General features: G+C 62.4%; 6 protein-coding genes across 6 annotated transcripts; all 6 read right to left on the bottom strand.

Moving 5' to 3' along the window:
- Window positions 1-78: 78 nt before the first annotated feature.
- LINJ_18_1000 (conserved hypothetical protein) lies at window positions 79-1,422 on the bottom strand (the record flags this gene model as incomplete). Its single annotated transcript, XM_001464877.1, has 1 exon — window positions 79-1,422. The coding sequence occupies one exon, from the start codon at window positions 1,420-1,422 to the stop codon at window positions 79-81; it is 1,344 nt and encodes a 447-aa protein (XP_001464914.1).
- An 878-nt stretch (window positions 1,423-2,300) lies between these two features.
- Window positions 2,301-3,785, bottom strand: LINJ_18_0990 (UDP-glucose pyrophosphorylase; the record flags this gene model as incomplete). Its single annotated transcript, XM_001464876.1, has 1 exon — window positions 2,301-3,785. The coding sequence occupies one exon, from the start codon at window positions 3,783-3,785 to the stop codon at window positions 2,301-2,303; it is 1,485 nt and encodes a 494-aa protein (XP_001464913.1).
- A 1,472-nt stretch (window positions 3,786-5,257) lies between these two features.
- LINJ_18_0980 (conserved hypothetical protein) lies at window positions 5,258-5,833 on the bottom strand (the record flags this gene model as incomplete). The annotated part of the gene is made up of 1 exon (XM_001464875.1): window positions 5,258-5,833. The coding sequence occupies one exon, from the start codon at window positions 5,831-5,833 to the stop codon at window positions 5,258-5,260; it is 576 nt and encodes a 191-aa protein (XP_001464912.1).
- Window positions 5,834-6,832: 999 nt separating this feature from the next.
- LINJ_18_0970 (conserved hypothetical protein) lies at window positions 6,833-12,817 on the bottom strand (the record flags this gene model as incomplete). The annotated part of the gene is made up of 1 exon (XM_001464874.1): window positions 6,833-12,817. One exon carries the CDS (start codon window positions 12,815-12,817, stop codon window positions 6,833-6,835), a length of 5,985 nt encoding a protein of 1,994 aa, XP_001464911.1.
- Window positions 12,818-14,228: 1,411 nt separating this feature from the next.
- LINJ_18_0960 (putative mannosyltransferase-II) lies at window positions 14,229-16,343 on the bottom strand (the record flags this gene model as incomplete). The annotated part of the gene is made up of 1 exon (XM_001464873.1): window positions 14,229-16,343. The coding sequence occupies one exon, from the start codon at window positions 16,341-16,343 to the stop codon at window positions 14,229-14,231; it is 2,115 nt and encodes a 704-aa protein (XP_001464910.1).
- A 628-nt stretch (window positions 16,344-16,971) lies between these two features.
- On the bottom strand, window positions 16,972-18,036 carry LINJ_18_0950 (conserved hypothetical protein; the record flags this gene model as incomplete). The annotated part of the gene is made up of 1 exon (XM_001464872.1): window positions 16,972-18,036. One exon carries the CDS (start codon window positions 18,034-18,036, stop codon window positions 16,972-16,974), a length of 1,065 nt encoding a protein of 354 aa, XP_001464909.1.
- Between the last annotated feature and the right edge of the window lie 428 nt (window positions 18,037-18,464).

The raw sequence follows: 18,464 nt of genomic DNA, 5'->3' as shown, positions 1-18,464 counted from the left end.
CCCCCCCTCCGTCACCTTCTCCGCGTCTTCCATCGTGGTGGACCCCGCGCCGCTTGCGCCCTATGATGCCTTGGCTGATTAGTCTGTGTGAAGCTTCTCGAGGAACTGCATGTCGCTGCCGAGTTTCGTGAACTCGAACAGTAATGTGAAGAAGATGCCGTCCAGCACGGCAACGGACATGTTTGCCAGTGAACCCTTGAAGAAGCCCCGCACACCTTCCTTGCGCGCGAGGTCGTTGGCGACGCGGTAGACGCGGCGGAACGGCAGCGACGACTTCCACGTTTGCTTTCGCACCGTTGGCGACAATGAGGACGTTGCCCCACCCCCTCCAGCAGCCACCATCGTCTGCTCCTCCCAAAGCCCCGGCGGAAGGGCTTGCTGACGAGTCTGAATAACCGCAATGGGGTTGAAGAGGAGCGTCGTGCACACGCTGGCAATGATACTCGCCACCGCGTTCAACAGCGGGTTGTCCGTTGGGGAAAGGAGCCAATTCTGCCGCCACAGGGGAACCGACTTGGTGTCTGACGCCGCCGCGGCGGCGTCCCGGTACTCCTGTTCCCACACGGCCAGCTTTGGTGCAGCAACGACGTAGAGCGCCTCCTTTGACTTTGTGTAAAGCCCCCACCAGCACCCGCTCGATGGTATGCGCAGCAGACCCGCACTCAGACCCTGATACACACCACTCAATCCACAGCGAACGCGCTCGCCGGGCCAGACGCGTCCAGCCGCGACTTCTTTCTTCTGATACAGTCCCCAAACCGTGCGGAATGTCTGCGGCACGTTCGTGTACGAGTTCGTCGACGCCATACTGTACCCCGCCGTCATCTGTCGGTTGCACACAATAACAAGGGGACTGACGAGGAGCAGGGCGACGAGGTCGCCGCACATTGCCCCCACCGCGGCGGAGTAGCTGCTTGCTGCGAATACGTTCTCCGCGCGCTTGGGCGAGGCGGCCTCCACGTACTCCTTCACCGCCTCCAGCGTGAAAAGGTAGCTGGTCTCGCCCAGCAGGTTGCACAGCAGCGCCGCCCCGACCCCACGATAGCATCCTCGGACGCCGCCCTTGCCAAAGTCGTACTGACCCTTGGTGCACGTGGCGCCGTACGCCGAGGTGCGACCGCCGCGGTAGGACGCCTTCACAAGGCCGATGACCGTCGGCGGCGTGCTTTCGCGCGTCACGCGCTTGCGACTGATCGCGAGCTGTACGGGGTGGAAGAGAAATGTGCGAGCCCCAATGTTGGCGGAGAGCAGCGCAAACCACGTCGGGGCGTGGAGGTCAGAGAAGTTGCGCGTCACGGCATTTGTGGAGAGACTACCCGATGCGGGCAGCGCCGCGGCCACCGCGGCCGATGAGACGGCACCCGACACCTCTGTTGCTGCGACGCCGTCCGCGTACCGCGGTGACGACGACGATGCAAGCATGGCCGTCTCGATTAGATACGACAGAGTACACACACGCGCACACAAACGTTGTCCTTCGCAAGCCCTCTTGTACCCCGACTTGCAAACTTACTCGTCTGCAGCGGATGCGCGTCAGCCGATCTCTGATGTGATGGAGGTTGATTCCTCTTTAAAAACTCTCTGTGTAGCGGGTGCGCGTCTGCTTCCCTTGCTCTCGAGCGGTTCCGTTGTGCAGCGATGTTCGCGTATGCGCTCTCTGCCGCTGGCCGTTGCGCCTCACTCTGCTGGCACTCTCTCTTTCTCTCGCACTCCTTCTTTTGTTAGGATGACGTATGCGTGTATGAGGAGGTGGCGTGAGTGGATGCATGCAAGTGGGGCAATGAGGGAGAGGTCAGCGTGGGGGGGGGGCGATTGCCAACACCACAGCAATGCTGACGCCCCTCTTTCGTACTAGCCTCATCCGCGGAGGGGCGCGCGAGATTGTTGAGCACATGCCAGTAGAAGATGAAGAAGGGAATGGGATAAGGCAGGGAATGGCACACACGCACGCACACGTATTTCTGCGTAGCAACACGTTAAAGACGTTGGTGTGTGTGTGCTGGGGGGGGTAGGGTATCGTAGGTGGGGAGGGAGTGTAGGCAGGCATCGACCTCCGCCGCCGCTTCACCTCACGACAAAGGAGCTGCTGTGATGTTAGTGGCTCTTCAGGGAGGGGGAGTCAACAGTAAACCCCCGCACATGCAAGCATATAACTATACACAGACATATATATGAGTGCACTTGCCGCCGGGCATCAGCGGTGCTGCACTCTTCCCCGCCCTGCACGACCGGTTTTGTCGGCCGTGCTCAGTGCGATGCTACATCTGTTCCTCGTCATTTTGCTCAGCTGCTCGTGACCCCTACTTGTCTGTCGACTGCGGCGGTGACGCCGTTGTGTCGTTTAGCTTGGCGCCATCGGGGATCACGAACGCCGAGGCGCTGTCCGCGTTCTCAATCTTGACCGTGCCTGCGAGAACGTTGCCAGCGCCGAACTGAACCAGCCCCTTCACTGTCACGCTCTTGCACTCGACCAGCGATGGCACGCCGTGTTGCACAAGCTTCTCAAAGCCGCTCATCATCTTGTAGTGCGCGCTGTCGAGGTCGACGACGGGCGGGTGGCCGTGGCAGCGGTCGTCCAGGACGAGGCGGAAGTCGTCCGTCACGACGTAGGCGTCGGAGCGCAGAGCGAGCAGATCGGCGCACGTCTTCACTGGCGCGAAGCGGCTGCGTGGCACGACAATGGCCGATGCGCTTTCGAACATGGCGATCGCGGCGCCCATGGCAGTTTCCAGCTGGTACACCTTGGGTGATGCTGAGTTAGATGGATCGACCGTCTTCTCGTTGCGGATGACCGGCAGCGGCAGCGTGCCGCCGTGCTCCTTCATCATCTCCAGCAGCACCGGGAGCCTGATCCATAGGTTGTTCGTGTTGAAGAAGGAGTATTTGTTGATGTCCTGGAAGCTTTCCATGTCCGCCTTGGGGCACTGGGCCGATTCCCGCAGCAGCAGCCCCCTCTTCTCGGCGTCTGGTTGACCGTCCTTGCCCTCCACATACACCGTCTGCCGAGCCAGGTGACCGCCTTTCTTGTCGCTCTCCGTTCGGCGGCACACCTCCATCAGAAAGTCGATCTTCTCCCTCTCCATGTACGCCAGCACGCGCTTGTCGATGGTGGCGCCGAGGTTGTCGCCGTTGCTGACGAACATGTAGCGGTAGCCCTGCTTGACGAGTTCCTGTAGCTTGCCGGAGCCATACAAAGCGGTGTAGATGTCACCGTGCCCCGGCGGCGCCCACTCGCACCCCGGGTCCTCGGCCCAGGCCGCGGGCTCGAGCGTGTCCTGCAGTATTTTGGGCACCTGGTTCTGCATCAGCTCCACCTCAGAGTCAAAGACCTGGTACAGCCACGGGTAGCGCGCCTTCAGAAAGCTCTTGGTGCTAGCGGAGGTGTTGAAGCTGTCCATCAACATAAAGCGCAGATGCTCGCTGCAGTGCTGGCGAAGGTACTGTACCTGAAGCGCTGTAAAGTCAAGAAACGTCTTGCCATCCTTGACCTCGAGCAGCGTCTTGGCGTCGTGCAGCCCCATGCCGGTGCCGAGGCCGCCGTTCAGCTTCAGCACAACGGTGCTCTGCAGGACAGCGTTGTCGCACTCAATGGTGAGGCTGTCCAGGGCATCGAGGGAGTCGACCGGCATGATGGCGGAGTCGGGAATGGACCCCGTCTCGCCTTTACTGACCATGACGTGCTGTGCGATGAAGGTGCGGATGCACGCCTCGTTCACCTTGGCGTCGCGCATCTTCTTTACGCACGCCTGAGCGGCGGCGCTGAGAGACTTCATGTCGTTTTCCATTGCTTCGCCTCCGTAACAGCACGAGCGAGGCACTGCGGCTGTGCAGGTGACACGAGAGAGGAGGATAGCGGGGTCAAGGGGTAGAGTGCCGGCCAGGAGGTGCGAGTGGGTTTTGCAGAAGATGATGCCAAGTAGATCAATGGCGGAGAGGAGGGGGGAGGGATGGAGGGATAATGGGAAGGAGGGAGGAGAGAATATTGAGGAAGAAAGTAAGCAACACTAGAGTAGAGGCAGACAAATGAGGAGAGGCAGCAGCAGCTCGAGACCTGCTGCTGGAAGGTTGCCGTGTTGGGTGCTGGCAGGCGATGGAGGTGGGGACTGGGGCAACACCGTCCAAACACGCACACGCACACACGAAGGCACTGAAATGCGTGGGACAGTAAGGAGGGGGTCAAAAGGAAACCCAAGCGAAAAACGAAAGCGGACGAGATGCCTGGTGCTCGAGCGAGAAATGTTTGGGGGTGGGAGTGGGATGGGGAGGCACAGACGGGCGCAGTGCGTCACGCGACGAACGGTTCGTGTGTGTGTGTGTGTTTGTGCTCCAGGGTCGGGACCAATGAGGCACTCGCTCGCTAAAGGGGTAGAAACGGTTTGTGCTGCGCGGTAGACGGCTTGGGAAAACAAAGGCGAACACTTGCACACAGACAGACACGCACACACAGGAGGCACCGCCAGCACCGTTCAGCGGGTATGGGAAGAGAAACCAAAGAGAGAGGGAGGCGAGAAGGAGGGTACATATATCGATAGAGACGTACACGCGTGCCAGGTATCATGAGAGGGGAAAGGCGTGTAAGAGGCACGGCGCTCGTGAAGCCCCACGGCTGAGGGAGGCAGTCTCAAAACAAAGCCGTGAACGAAAAGCAACAGCATCGGCCTTCTCTGTTGCCTAAGCTTCTCTGCCGCCCTTTTCTGACCATTCGCCAGTCTACGCCTCGTTGCACCCGTGACGGACACACACACATACACACGCACATGCGACTTGTTTTCGATTCGATGCCTTTGTTGTGCTCCGCACCTCCCTTGAACTCTCTCGCCTGCTTCCCTGCCTTAACCTCACCCTAACGTTACTCCTGGTTTATAAGAGGAGAAGACGGAGAGACAGGGAACGGATGAGGATGGGGGTGAGGGTGGGGGCATTATCGCTTACTCGATGTAGGGCACACAGCACAAAAATGCGGTCGTGGGGCAATCGAAGGAAGGACTGTGGTGGTGAGGAGGGGGACAGGGGCAGGCACAGCAGCGCTGGGGGAGCACCGACCCATAACCGATACACGTGCAACAGCGGCTGTTTGGAGAACGGAAACGAGAACGCGCCGCCCACATTGCCGCCCCTTCCCCACTCGGTTTCCAAGCTCTTCCAGACCAGCACAGTCCAGTACACACACACACACACACACACACAGCCACTAATGAAAACGCGACACGAATCAGCAGGGCGTGCAGAGGGCAGAGGGGAAGGGGAGAGGGAGAGCCTACATTGTAAGATGCGCGAACATGCGCTGTAGCTCATCTTCGTTGACGTCGTCGTCATCTGCGTCGCCAACGTCTTCCCAGTCGGCGTCGTCCTTGTTCATGCCTGCTGCCGCGCGTGCCGCACGCACGTTGTCGCGCTCGCCGATCAGCCGCTTCAGTTCCACCTCCAGGCTCGAAAGCTCAGAGGCGTGCTTGACCTGCTGCTCTTGCTTGAGCTGGCGTATGTACTTGGCAAGCTCTCGGCGCTCCGCCTTGGCAGTCTCGCCGCGGCGAGTGCGCTCTTTGCGGGCCTCGAGGTCCCGCAAGTGCTCCTTGAGCACCATCCGCTCCGCTGCCTGCTGCTTCAGAAGCTTACTCTTCTGCTTCTTCAGCGACGCGATCTCGCCAAAGCAATGCTGCTGCTTCTTGCTGACACCATTCACAACACGCACTCGCGTGGCAGCCGTCCTTGGCTTCCCCGCTGTCTTGCCGGCACCCGCGCGAGCGGCAGGCCCATCTGCCGAGGACTTCTTTGCTGTTTTCAGCTTCTTCTTGCGCGCCAGCCGGTGGCCCTTGGCGATGCGTCTATTCACCATTTTCCGTTCGGTAGTCGTTGTGCGTCGTCTGCTGCGATTGGTGTGGACACGCATATGCGTACACACAAATATATAGGTATGTGTGCATATGTGGGTAGGAAGAGAGAGAGTAGGGGGAGGGAAGGCGCGCTATGAGTGAGGAGGGGATGTTCAGAGGACGAGCAGGCCGAAGGTAGGTAGAGGCTCACCACCGCCATTGGACAGACGGGGAGAGGGAGATGGAGGGAGAGACAGGGGCGGGCCGCCAAGGACACGAGGTGGAGAGACGCACGCGTGCGCAGCGGCCTTCTTTCCTTCACCCACCCCCCTCCCTGCATACACACGGCGGAGGAGGAGGGGCGAGTGTTGCGTTGGCGTTTGTCACAGGTATTGCTGGTGAGGCGCGAAAACACACACACACACACAAAGGCGTAGCGTGCTCATGTGTATAAAACACGTAGAGGCACCAGTGATACATATGTGAATACATTTCGAGGTGGCGGGGCGCGAAGGCTGTGCGCGTGCGTGCCCACATGTGTGTTTCTCACCGTTGCGTGTGTAAGGAATGCATAAAGCTTCCCACGACGTCTTTCATCTTCCTCCTGCACACCAACACACACACACACACACATACACATACACATACGCACCGTGAATCTAGTCCCTGTGCAGGTGCGAGGAGTGTTTCCTCTATGATACATCGGCAAAAAGATGGCGCACAGGAGAGACGCGCACGCACGCACACCCACGCGGTTGCAGTCAGTGGAGGGAGAGGGACACGCACAAAACAGGAAAAAAGGCAAGAACCAGGTCCACACACGCGGTAGTGAGGGGCGTCGAGAGAAGCAGCCGAGAAAGAGAAGGGAGGGCGCAGGTCTGCCACCTCTGACGGGCCCGCTTCTAGATTACACGCGAGTTGTAGCAAAAATCCACAGACACGCACATCTACATACGCCTGAACACGTACAGGCTCACTTCGCGCACGCGTCACTGCTTTCACTAAAGGTAACCGGTGCGCACTCATCCCTGGGAGAGCGACAGAGGTTGCGTTTCGGCCGCGACGGCGGCGGCAACGGGAGCCGCTGGTGCTAGCAGCGCCTTGACGGCCGGCGTCATGGCCCGGTTAGCATCACTGCTACTAATTCCGCTGCTCTTCACGTCCATTGCATTGGTTTTCCTGCCGTCGCTGTGGACTGCAGCCCAGTGGTGAGGTCCATGGGTATGGAGGCTGAGCAAAGACGCTGCAGAGGCAGGGCCGTTGTGCGAGACAAGGTGGCCAGCGCGATCGGCAGGGTTGGCAGCGACGATGCTGCGCGCAGCACTTCTCTCCGGCGCTTCGCCCATATGAGCCGCGGACTGCGCGGTATGGCATTGACGCGGCGGTGGCGTGGGTGGGCGGAGCCGCTGCGGGGCGAGGGGAAACCGGTTCCAGCCGTCGGCTCTCCTCTCTGCCACAGCCGATGCAGACGAGGAAAGTGCCGGGGCCCGCGGAAAGTCGACTGCCTCGACTCGGCAAGCCGCTAACGGCGTGGAAGCCTGTGCTGCCGATGCTGCTGAGGTTGTGGACGGCTGCTGCTGCTGCCCTTGGTGCAGCTCAGCATCCGCTTCAGCACCGGCCACCTCGACGTCGCCATCGTGCACCTCGCTTCGCATGGAGAGGGGTATGTAGAGGAGAGAGTGCTTGCAGTCGGAAGATCGCCGTGCCGCTCTGCGGTGATTGGCGGCCTCCGCTGCCGTTGAGGCGGCTGTGGTGGAAATCGGAAGCGCAATCGCAACAGAAGCGCTGGAGAAGTTGGGTGTTGGGGCGCTGAGCAACGCGGCATCACCGGAGGTGTCCTTGTCAACTCGCGCCGAGATGGGGGTATCGTTGTGTTGGCGCCGGCACAGCGGAAGCTCCTGCAACATCGAAGGCGGTGTCAGGGGCTTTCGCGGCGCTGCGGTGGAGCACCGCGTCTTGGGCATCGACCCTACTGTTGTAGTCAAGGGAATGAATCCCGGATCGGGCGCGCCGACAGGTTGGGCTGTGGGAGTGCGCCCCACGAAGCTTGCGCGGAGTAGCGGCGCCGCCGATGTGGCGTGTGCCGTGGTGGTACAGCGCCCCCGCTCCGCGATGGCAGGGGAGGGCAGCCGCGACGCGACTCCTGCGTCAGCGTCTTGCGAGACGTCGTTGGCAGAGCGCTGAGAAGTCCCCGCAGTACCAACCTCTGCATCTCTTCCCTCTTGCTCCGTCGACGGCCTCCAGATACCGACAAGCCAGAAGTGCGTGGTGTTCGGGTAGGTGCTCAGCAGGGGTGGCCACGGCCCACTAGCTCCCTCTCTATTCTTGAGAAGATGCGCAGGGGTGGCCGGGACTCGCCGGAATGACGGACGCGAGGCGCTGCTGCGTGCGCGGGCGGGAGTTTGCAGCAGTTTTCGCAGCAGCGGCAGCGGCGGTCCGCGTGGGCGGCGGTGCGGCGACGGGATCGCTGTCTTGCTTTGCGCTTCGCTTCTCTCGCGGTGCCCGCTGGCCCGAAAGCTGTTCGCGTGACGGTCGTCCTTGTCCGTCGCCGCGGCACCGCCGCCCTCTGGCGCCAATGAGGTCGCGAAGTTGTTGGAGGGTGGCAAGAGGAGCGTCTCGTGCGCCGGCAGAGATGCCGTGACGAGAGAGTTGGCGTAATAGTGTATGCGTGGTGTGACACTCATGCAGACTCGCAGTCCGCTCGGAGTGCCGTAGGAGGTTGGGCGCGGTAGGGGCCGCAGTGGTGGCACAGAGTCATCACCGTTGGTGTGCGTCGCCCCGTGCGACGGGCCCGCCAAGCGAGGGCAGGGAACGTTGTCGGCGTCGTCGGCACCGAGCGGGATCGACGACGGCTGTGGTGTGTGGGAGAGGGAGTCGCTGCCCTCCGGCTTGCTCGTGCTGCTGGCAAGGTGCTTGTAGGCGACGGTCTCGCAGTAAAAGCGTCGCTCGCTACGCTCCGCGTCACTCCACGGGTCGTCCACGCCGTTCAAGAGCCGCACGAGCTCGCTGTGGCGAGCCTTCGCGGCGGGGCTCAGCATGGGCCGGCGTAGACACGCGAGCGGCATCGACTCGTACAGCTGAATGATCTCGCATCGCGCCTCTCGCTCCGCTTTGAAGAGACGAGCGGCCTGGAGCAGCAGTAAATCAGATGGCATGCTCAGCAGCAGAGGCGAGAAAAGTGGTGGAACCCGCATCGCGGTGGCGTAGAAGATAGCCTTGCACCGCAGCAGCGGCTCGCGCAGGAGCTCTTGGCGCTCGTCCAGCAACCGACGCTCCAGCGCCACCCGCTCCGCGGCCTCGGTGCGGCAAAGAAGCTGTAGGTAAGCGGTAACCAAGTCGTCCTCCGTGGCCAGCGAACCCGATGGTGTCGGCGAGTCAGATGCGCCGTCGCCCGCCGTCGACGCCGCAGTGTACGAGTGGTCGTCGTCATCGTGCGCCGCCACGGAGCCGTCGCTACTGCTCGCCGTCTTATCGTCCTTGATGCCACGGAACCGGAACATTTGATGCTCCAGCCGCGCAAACGCAGCAAGACACTCGCGTGGCTGCGCCGTAGATGTCGGCCCTGCCCTGGTCGACACCACTGGACTCGCCTCTGGTGAGCGGATGCGGTTCGACGCGCGCGGGTCGAGCACAACCCCCGTCAGCGCGGCCACGCCTTCCACCCAGTCCTGCGTACGCACGCACGGCCTGTTCTGCAGTGTCTCGGCGCCGTCCTGCACGATGGCGTTCCACTCGACTTGCTCTGCCCGAAGCAGCTGCAGGGACCCTTGGACGCACTGACTCACCACGATGGCCCGCTCATCGCGCTGCATCTGCAGTCTAAGGTAGAGATTCTGTGCTTCCCAGCGCTGCACGTAGCGGCGAATGACGTCGAGAGCGTGATTGCGCTTTATCTGCTCATACAAGTATCGGTGAAGGGAGCGCACTACCTCGCCGCGAAACACGCGCTGTAGCAGACGCGCACTTGTATCCTTGGCGCGGCGCAAGCGCTGCAGCCGGAACCGCATCCACGGCACGAGCAGCTGCACGGCCGTCTTCTGCTCCACCCTGCGCAGCTGCAGGCGCCGCCGCCACTTGCACTGGATGCGGTACGCGGCGGCAGGCGCTATCACCTCATCGAAACGACGACGCACGCGAAAGGCATGCACAGGCCTGAGGAGCTTCGCATACGCGACGGCAACCACGGAAACTGCGATGAAGGACAGCGCGGCGACAGGCTGCTGTATCGACTGGCCTTTCGTGCGCCGTAAGCTACTCTCTCGTCGCCTGGCGCTGCCGCTTCGCCCTGCACCGAAGCAGCGGCTCGTGTCACTGTTGGCGGTGCTGCCGCCGATGCTGCGACGCCGGTCGCGCGAAGCTGAGGTCACGAGCTGAGCTGACCGCTGACGACGGGGAGGGTGTACGCCCACTTGGATGCGATTGCGAAACGACTGCGCCAGCTCCTGCTGACGAGGCGAGAGCGCCTGTGCCTTCGAAAGGCGGGTGTGAGAGGAGATTTCACTGCTCACGAGCAACGGCGCCTGCAGGATGGTTGCCGCAATCTGTGCTTTGCCCTTGCCAGAGGCACCGCCGCTGCTGGGCTTGGAGGTGTGGTCCTTGTCGCTATCGGACTTGCCTGCGCCTTGGGTAGTCTTGACGGCCATGGAGGACGGTTGCGGTCGCGGCGTCGACGATTCGGAGGACTGCGCTGACTCACCCACGATATCGGCGGCGCCATCGATGGCAATTGGCTCGGCGTCTGCCCGCTTATCGACGCCAGCGTCGAGCGCGTCGTTTTTCACGCCCGACGATGCTGCCGCACTGGCGGACACCAATGCTGACGCGGAGAAACGAGTCGGCAGCAAGAGCGGCGGCGCCACTGCTTGACGGAGTCCAAGCGTGCCCTTCTCCTCCTCCTCCACGCCGTCGGCGCTGTCCATGCTTTGCACGTTCACCAGTGCGCTGTGGAGGGAGGTGGCGCTTGAGGGGTAGTGCGACGGCTGCGCTTGTGACGCCGCCCCGCTATGGCGCGCGCCAGAGTAGGACGGCAGCCCATTCGCGTCGGAGACAATTGCACTGTCCTCGCTGGTGCTTGGCACGGCCGCAGAGGGGGCGAGGATGCTGCTGGTTAGGGATCTGGGCGGACTCGTCACAGGCGACAACAAGAAGGGCTTTACGTGGCCAGTGCTCTCCCGCCATGAGGAAGAGGCGGGGCTGCTGCGAGGACTGCTGGCGATGCTCGCGTCAAGGACGCTGCCGCCAGCGCTGTCGTTCCCGACGTAGTCTCTTCCGTGAACCCCAGACGGCGCGCGCACGCGACTTTCTGAACCGTCGAATTGATGGAGAAGTTGACTCGTGGGAACACTTACGCGAGGGGGCTGCGGCGGCGGTGTTCCCCCACCGGTCTTAACTCCTCTCCCAATCGACAGCGGCGCCGGCGGCGGAGGCGGTGGAGGGGGCAGCTTGTCCACCATCGACGTTGCTGCCGAGGCTATGGAGAGGGAGCACATCGAGTTGCTGATCGAGTGGTCGCGCTGCCCGAGCAGCTGTCTGCTTTGGGGTGTGGAGTCGCCTTCTCCGCTCTCCTGCTGCTCTCGCTGCGGGGTCGTCATTGCCGCACCCTCCTCTTGTTCTGCTTTAGAAAACCGGAAGACCACCGCGCGATGGCCGCCGTCGCTGCGTTCTCTGGGACTGCGGCGGTCGCTCCTGCTCGACGGCCGCGAGGCGCTCATGAGGGACGAGCTTCTCGCACCGAAGGAGAGCGGGGAGCCCGCAGGCGCCAAGTTGCCTTTGACAGCCCAGGCCCCACGCTGGCCGTCTTCGAGTGCCGGCATAGACTGCCGTCGCTGATGTACCAGTGGCGGTGGCGGCAACGGCTGGCATGCGGTGGACACCGTCTTCACCGACGGCATGTCGAGTTCTGGCATCGAAGCTGCGGCAGCGAGCGCGTGCAGGGGCGGCTGGGCCGCAGGAGGTGGCTGCATGTACCGCGTGTCGACCAGCGGGAAGCTCGTGGATGAAACTCCCGAGGCTGGCGATGGCTGAGCGGGGTCTGCGTCGTTGACGACACCAGGCGTGTCGAGGCCCCGCGACGCACCAGCTGGCGATTCCGGCACGAAAGATAGACGCCGTCGCATCTCGCCGCCGCGCTGCTGTATCACCGGCAACGGGGAGGGCACCCGCGTCGCCGCCCGCGCGCTCGTCGGGTTTTGAATAGCGCGGAAGGAGGAGGAGGAGGGGGCGTCCGTATCCAAGTTGCCACTGCCTGGGCTACTAATGTGGCGGGGTGGCGGGCCCTTCGAGCCTACGCCACCAGGTGCGCTGCCGGAGCCGCGTGTGTGCCCGCTAAAATGCGGCGTGGTGAAGGCAGCATGCAGGGGGGCGGCGGGGGGAGAGGCAGTGACGGGGGTGCGGCAGAGCTGCGCCACTTTGCCATCGACGGAGGCGAGGGCGCTGGCGGCAGCTGGGAGTGGCCCAGGGGAGACCCGAGGAGAGCCTGGCGAGGGGTCCTCTCTTCGTCTGCTGATCACGGAGCAGCTGTTGCTGGCCGAATTCCCCGCAGAAGTCAGCAGAGGGGCCGACGTGGCAGAGCTGCTTGAGCTGAAGCTTCGGTTACTGCTCCCTCTTGCAGCTGCCATCAAGGCCGAGTCGATCCTGCTCGCACTCGGAATGCGGCGACAGTCGCTGCTCCAGTATCTGGTCACAGACGCGACATCCACAGTCTCGATGCCCTCAGAAGCGCCGGTTGTCGCGACGGGGGCGCCACGAGCCCTTCGGGCGCTCGGCGGCTGTGCTGCCGGTTCTCCTCCACTCAATGTCGCACTGCCACTGTGTGGGCGCTTGCGGCTTCCACTCTTCCTCCGCGGTGTGAAAGTGTCCGTAGTGGAGGTGGGGCCCCTCTTCAGGTTTGATGTATGGGATCGAGTGCTCTTGGTTGGAGCGGGCGTGCTCGTGCTGCACGCCACACTGACGTGGCGCCTTCGCTTTGAGGGGAGCGTGACGCGCCGCTTTCTGATGTCGTCCTTCATGCTGAGGCGGGGGCAGAGGCATAACACATTAACACGACAGGGAGGGAAGAGAAGGAGCGGGTGCACGATGCCACCTAAGCGTTCGCTGGCGACAGCGAGACAGACAGGGGTGAAGGTTGTGCTGTGCGCGTATGTGCCCGAGCTTGCCAAAATAGCGGCAGAGCGCAAGAGCCGAGCGACGAATACAACGATAGTCAGCGACGATGACGACAGCGGCCAGCCATCAGTCGTCAAGAGAGAGGCGGGTAGGATGTGTGGTGATGATGGCGTACATGCGTTAAAGAGTGAATCCCTCTCCCTCTCCACAGATATAGAGAGAGGGCGTGTGCGCGTGCGCACCTGTGAGACAGATGGCGGACACAGCGGTGGCGGGCAGCGAAGCGAGCGCAAGTGATGCTTACGGTGGAGGAGAGCGGTGAAGGAGCAGTGTGTGTGTGTGTGTGTGTGTGTGTGTTTGTGTATGTGTCGCGCTGCATGCGCGCTTGTATGGCGTGTGCGGTGATCGCTTTTGAGCGCGAGATGTGATTGATGGCGAGGCAGTGGAGGAGGGAGGGGAGGGGGGCCTGAATAAAGAAGGGTGGAAGCAGCGACAAGACGCAGCAGCATTGTGAGGAGGACGCACACCAGAGAGCGGATAGAGGTGAGAAGGAGGAGAGAGAGAAGGTGAGAAAAGAGAAGACGGGTGGGGGGGGGAGGAGAGGAAGAGTGGAGAGTAGAGGAGGCGAGTGAGTGGGTGTTGTGCGCGAAAGCTCCACGAAGATAGCGCACACGGACACCGAGACACACACACACACGAGGAGGGAGAGAGAACCAAAGCGAGTCCCAACTCGTCCACGCACGGTGTCTCCCTCTCTCACCACGAGCGCCGCTTCAGTGGCGGCAGTGCGGGTTATCCAAGAGGAGCACACCCATGCACAGAGACGCAAGCACCCGCCAAAGCGGAATGTGCAAGGCGTAGAGCGACGCACAGGAAGATGCTGGACGAGGCGCTTTTTCTCCTTTTGTGCCTCCGCCATACATCGGCGCGTGCGCGCCGCCTCCTCAGCGAGCAAAGCAGATTCGACAGCACAACTCTCCACAACCTGTTCCACTTGCGCATCCTCTCTTGTGTCCTCACTCATGCACGCATGCGTAATGATGCTCTGGCTCTTTTCTATCGCTGTCTTCTCCAGCATTCAAAACTTGCGCGTCTCTGCAGTTCTTCCCCCCCCCCCCCGCCCGCTGCTACCTCCAGCGCACGCACGCACAGGGCCAGCGCCTAGGGGCAGAGCAGGAGGAGCACGCCCTTCTCTCTTCGCCCTCTCTCAGAGAAAGCGACCCCCGCCCTTTCCTTGCCTCACCCCCGCGGACTCGAAAGCACGGCAGAAGCCAAAACGAGTCCCCGTGCGAGTGCGTGTCACGTGTGCCTTCTTCACGTCCAGGGAAGGTGATTCGGAAAGAGAATACCGCCAGCCATGCCCCACAGAATGCACCACAGCAGGGTGAGCCTGCTAGCGCGGCTCGTCGGCCTCGATGCAAGCTGCATGCCAAGCAGCCAGTACAGCGCCGGGCTTGTCGCGACAAAGCGATTCGTCACCTGCACGTGCATGACTGTCAGGGCTAGTGCCAATAGCCCGATAAGGTGCATCACGTTCGAGGAGCTCACCAGCGGCATGGCGGCAATCCACAAATGCTGCCACCTCGTGCGCCGTGCTCCGGCAGCGGCCGCCGTCGCGGCTCTGAGGTTTGCCCATGCTGGCGCCAAGTAGTGGGCGTGGAGGCACCATACGGTTAGCACCGCCACTGGGAGCGCCAACACCACGTTGGGGGAGTTGGTGAACGTGTAGGCGGAGAAGAGGCTCACGCCCCAGTACTTCTTCTGCAGCATGGGGTACAGCCGCCAGAAGGCGTGGCCCACCGTTTTCTTGGCGGCGGCGTCCCACGTCTGCAGCACAAAGCGCCGATATCCCACGTAGTTCATGACAAGGTATGGCAGCGCCACACAGATGCACTCCAGCGCCACCATGCACATGCGAAGCGGGTGCGGCATGCGCTGCAGAGGCGGGCGGAGAGTGGGGCAGCGCACAACAAGGGCTGCCCCACTCTCCCTTGCGCCGCCACGCTTTGCGGCCGCGGACATGACCGCACGCGCTGACACTCCAGCCAGCACCGCGGAAGCCTGCGCCTTGTACACCGCCGGCAGCGCCACCTGCACACAGAGGGGAAAGATAAGAAATCCAGCGCAGGTGAATGCGTTGGAGCGAAAGGTGCCGGCCAGCGTGAACAGCAACACCGCCGCCACCTCTGTGCTGCTGAGGAAGCGCTGCTCCCACTTCACCGTGATCGCCCTGGACGCTCCAGGGGTGATGCTCGGCAGGAGTGAGGCAATCCCGGGGATGCGGCTGCGTGCCGCGGCACCGTCGCCGACGTCGTTTGCCGCCAAGGGCCACTGCTGAACGAGAGGGGCAGGGGGGACAAGTCGTGCTGGTGCCGATGCTTTTTCTGCTGCTCTTGCACCTGAGCCAGGCGGCGTGGCGCTCGCCAGATACGACGCTATACGCAGCTGCACAGCCTGCGGCAGCGGCTCATGCCACGCGAGAAAGTACACGCCTAGTATTGTGGCTAACGAAAATAGGCTCTCCGTGTACACGGCGACGGCAAACACCATGGCGGGTGTGATGATCCACACCAGCGCTGCCCCGCCCACCACGCGGCGACGGAGCAGCGCGCCTGCCTTCGCCTCCGCCACGGTTGCGGGGAGCGGGGCGTTGATGTCAGGCGCATCCAGGACCGTGCCGGTCATTCTACACATAAGGCGGTAGCAGACGGTCGCCTCTGTCGTGCTCTGCATTGTCCTCTCCGTTGCCATGTCGAGTTGCGCCTTAGGATACTTTCTCGGCTTCTCCAACTCAGGGGTCGACGGAGACAGCTTGGACGGGCGCCACCGGCAGGTGCATCGCACCGCTTCGGGCCCTAGAAATGTCAGGATGGTGAGACGTCGTAGCACCACGCCGGCAAGGCAGGAGGCAGCTGTGTTCATCAGGCACACATAGAAGGCAACTGGTGCAACTCGGTGCAGAACTGGGACGAGTCGCCGCGTGATGTGCTCCAGGCCGCGGATCAGCGTCGGTAAACCAGGAAAGAAGACGATTTGGCTCTCATACAGATACCCGTATTGGGCAATGAAGAACATGTGCACGCCGTCCCAGTTGCGCACCATCGAGAAGCGTGCGTCGTCGTAGAGCTCCTCACCCGTGTCGAAGACGAATGTGCCCCCTGGAGCGCCAAAGGCGATCGGAGCGACAGCGCGGCTGAACCACATGAGGCAGAGGAGAAGGAGTCGTGCGACGGCGACGCAGAGGACGAGCGCCGTGTCAGTGCACGTACCCAAGTAGTCTAGAAGATTGAACGAGGGTTCGGCGTAGGGCGCCAGCACGAAGGCCAGGAGGCGGCTCGCCGCGGTGACAACTCTGCATCGGAGAACGGCCATTCCGGAGGAATAGAGAGCGAAATCAATCAAAACGAAGAGGGGCTCGCGGCGCCGCATCACCCGCCGGTGTGCACGCCAAACTCCTCTGCGACAGGGTGTGCCGATATTCGAGCAGGGCTACAGCACCTGCGCTGCGTTTCCTGTGGCCTGTATCTCTGGCTCTTTCCCTTGTTTGAGCGCTCTACGTGAGAGGGCACACTGCCCGGAAGGTGATGGAGGACGAGGAGAGGGGCTGGAGAGTGGTGCAGGGGCGAGGGACGTACATCTGGCGATGATAGTTGGAAGGCTGCGGAGCAATCGGGTGGCGAGCATCCAATGGCGCCGTCTCGCGGATACCCCATTGGTGGTGGTGGTGTGACTACAGACCAGAGGAAAGGGCTGCGCGCCGTGCGTGCGCCACAGGGAGTACAATGGGCGCTGCTTCCTTGCAGACACGAGTCGCGGCCCACTGCTCTGCGGTCGCTTCCGTCACCTTGTGCCCTATGATGTTTGTGAGAGATGGGGTTGTGAAAGGGGGCGAGGGGGACGGGCGACTGTGGCCCACCCTCCGCTGCCACAGCGACGGGCTGGGCAGCATGCACTGCTCCAGTACACAGTGCGTGGAGGCGTGGGATACAGAGCGACGACGGTGCACGAGGCCCACACCCCCACGCGCAGCGGCGACTGACAAAGCGGTACGCCGTTCTCACACTCGCTCGTGAGTGTGGCGGTGCACGTACTCCATCATCCACTGCGCGCGAGGGCTGCGGCACTTCGGACAGCAGATCGGGTTCTCTTCATGTGCGCGTCGACGCCGGCCCACGCTCCTCGCACGCTTACCAGGCGCAGGCCTCTGAAGTCGTTGCGCCTTCTGTGCCTTTTCGTACTCGATGCCGCTCTGCTCCACCTCGCCTCCCCACAACGTTCGCGGGCGGGCCATGTACACGTGAAAGCAGCGAAGGCAGCGGACAAGCTGCGGCGTGCTGCTCTTCACGAGCTCATTTTTCACCACGGCGTTGTGCAGCATCACGGCGGCCTCGGCCGCGGCGTGCAGCGAAGACCGCGTGGCATCCGTGTGAGCTAGCGTCTTGAGCGCGGCGACCGGCGCCAACGGAACGGCGACGGTGCGACTCACCTCTTGCTGCGTCGGCGATCGACCTCGGTGGGCCTGGCGGAAAGCCCGGCACTCTGCGCGGTAGACGCCGGGGTCTTTGGAAAGACGCACATTGTGGTACTGTCGCGCGTGTGTGAAGGCGTCGCGTAGGGCTTGCTGCTGCCGCTCCAGCTGTGCAGAGGCAGTGGGCGAGGACAGAGGCGCTGCTGCTGCGGCGCTGTGCGTTCCATGTGACGACCACACTTGCTGCTGCTTTGGGCGGGGTGCACTAACGAATTCGGACGAGCTAATATACGGAATCGACACAGGGGCCGCTAGCGGCGCTGCTGCTCCAGACGCTACGAGGGCACTGCTACCTGGCGCCTTGCTCAACTCTACAGTGCCGCTCTCACCATCATTACGGTCACGGAGCTGCTCGAGCAGCGATGCCCGTTTCAAAACGCCACGACGCGTTCGCTGCGTCGGCACCGCTGCTGGTGCAGGTGCAGCCGTTGATGCCGTGTGAGATAGCAGACTGTCTCGATGCTGATCGCTAGGCATACGGCGGTTTCTCTGTGAGGAGGAGTAACAGAGGAACGGCGATGCTGTCGCGGCGAAGCAGCGCACCGCTACAGCCAAGCACCGCACTAGTGACCCTCTGCCACTCCACGAAAGCATCACACAAAGAATCTGACTACCGCTGTGAGTAGTGCATCGTATGGGGGAGGATGAGGAGAGAGGAGGGAGAGAAGCAGAAGTGGATTTGTGCGCGCGTGCCAGCGAGCGAGAGCGTGTGTCGGGGGAGGGGGGAGGGGGAGGCGCATACGGCAGGGTTTTCAAGTTGTTCGTGTTTAGCAGCAGCCATGCGTGCTCCCCTACGCCGAAGAAGGGAGAGAAGGGGTCCGCCGATCCGCCCTCTTTTGCACACCCGCATCAGCCATACCAGCAAAGCAGCGTCGCTGATGTAGGCAGAGACACAGACACACATAGGCAGACCCAGCAGTCCTCTCCTCCATCGACGCGCGTGCTGACCTTCTCAGTGGGTACACACTCTACAACGAAGAGGAGACCCCATGCTCACGCACGCGTGCCGCAACGGCAGGTTT

Source organism: Leishmania infantum, chromosome 18 (assembly GCF_000002875.2).
Source record: "Leishmania infantum JPCM5 genome chromosome 18".
NCBI lineage: Eukaryota > Euglenozoa > Kinetoplastea > Trypanosomatida > Trypanosomatidae > Leishmania > Leishmania infantum.
Note: the sequence above shows the minus strand (reverse complement) of the source record. Positions and strands in the feature narration are given on the sequence as shown.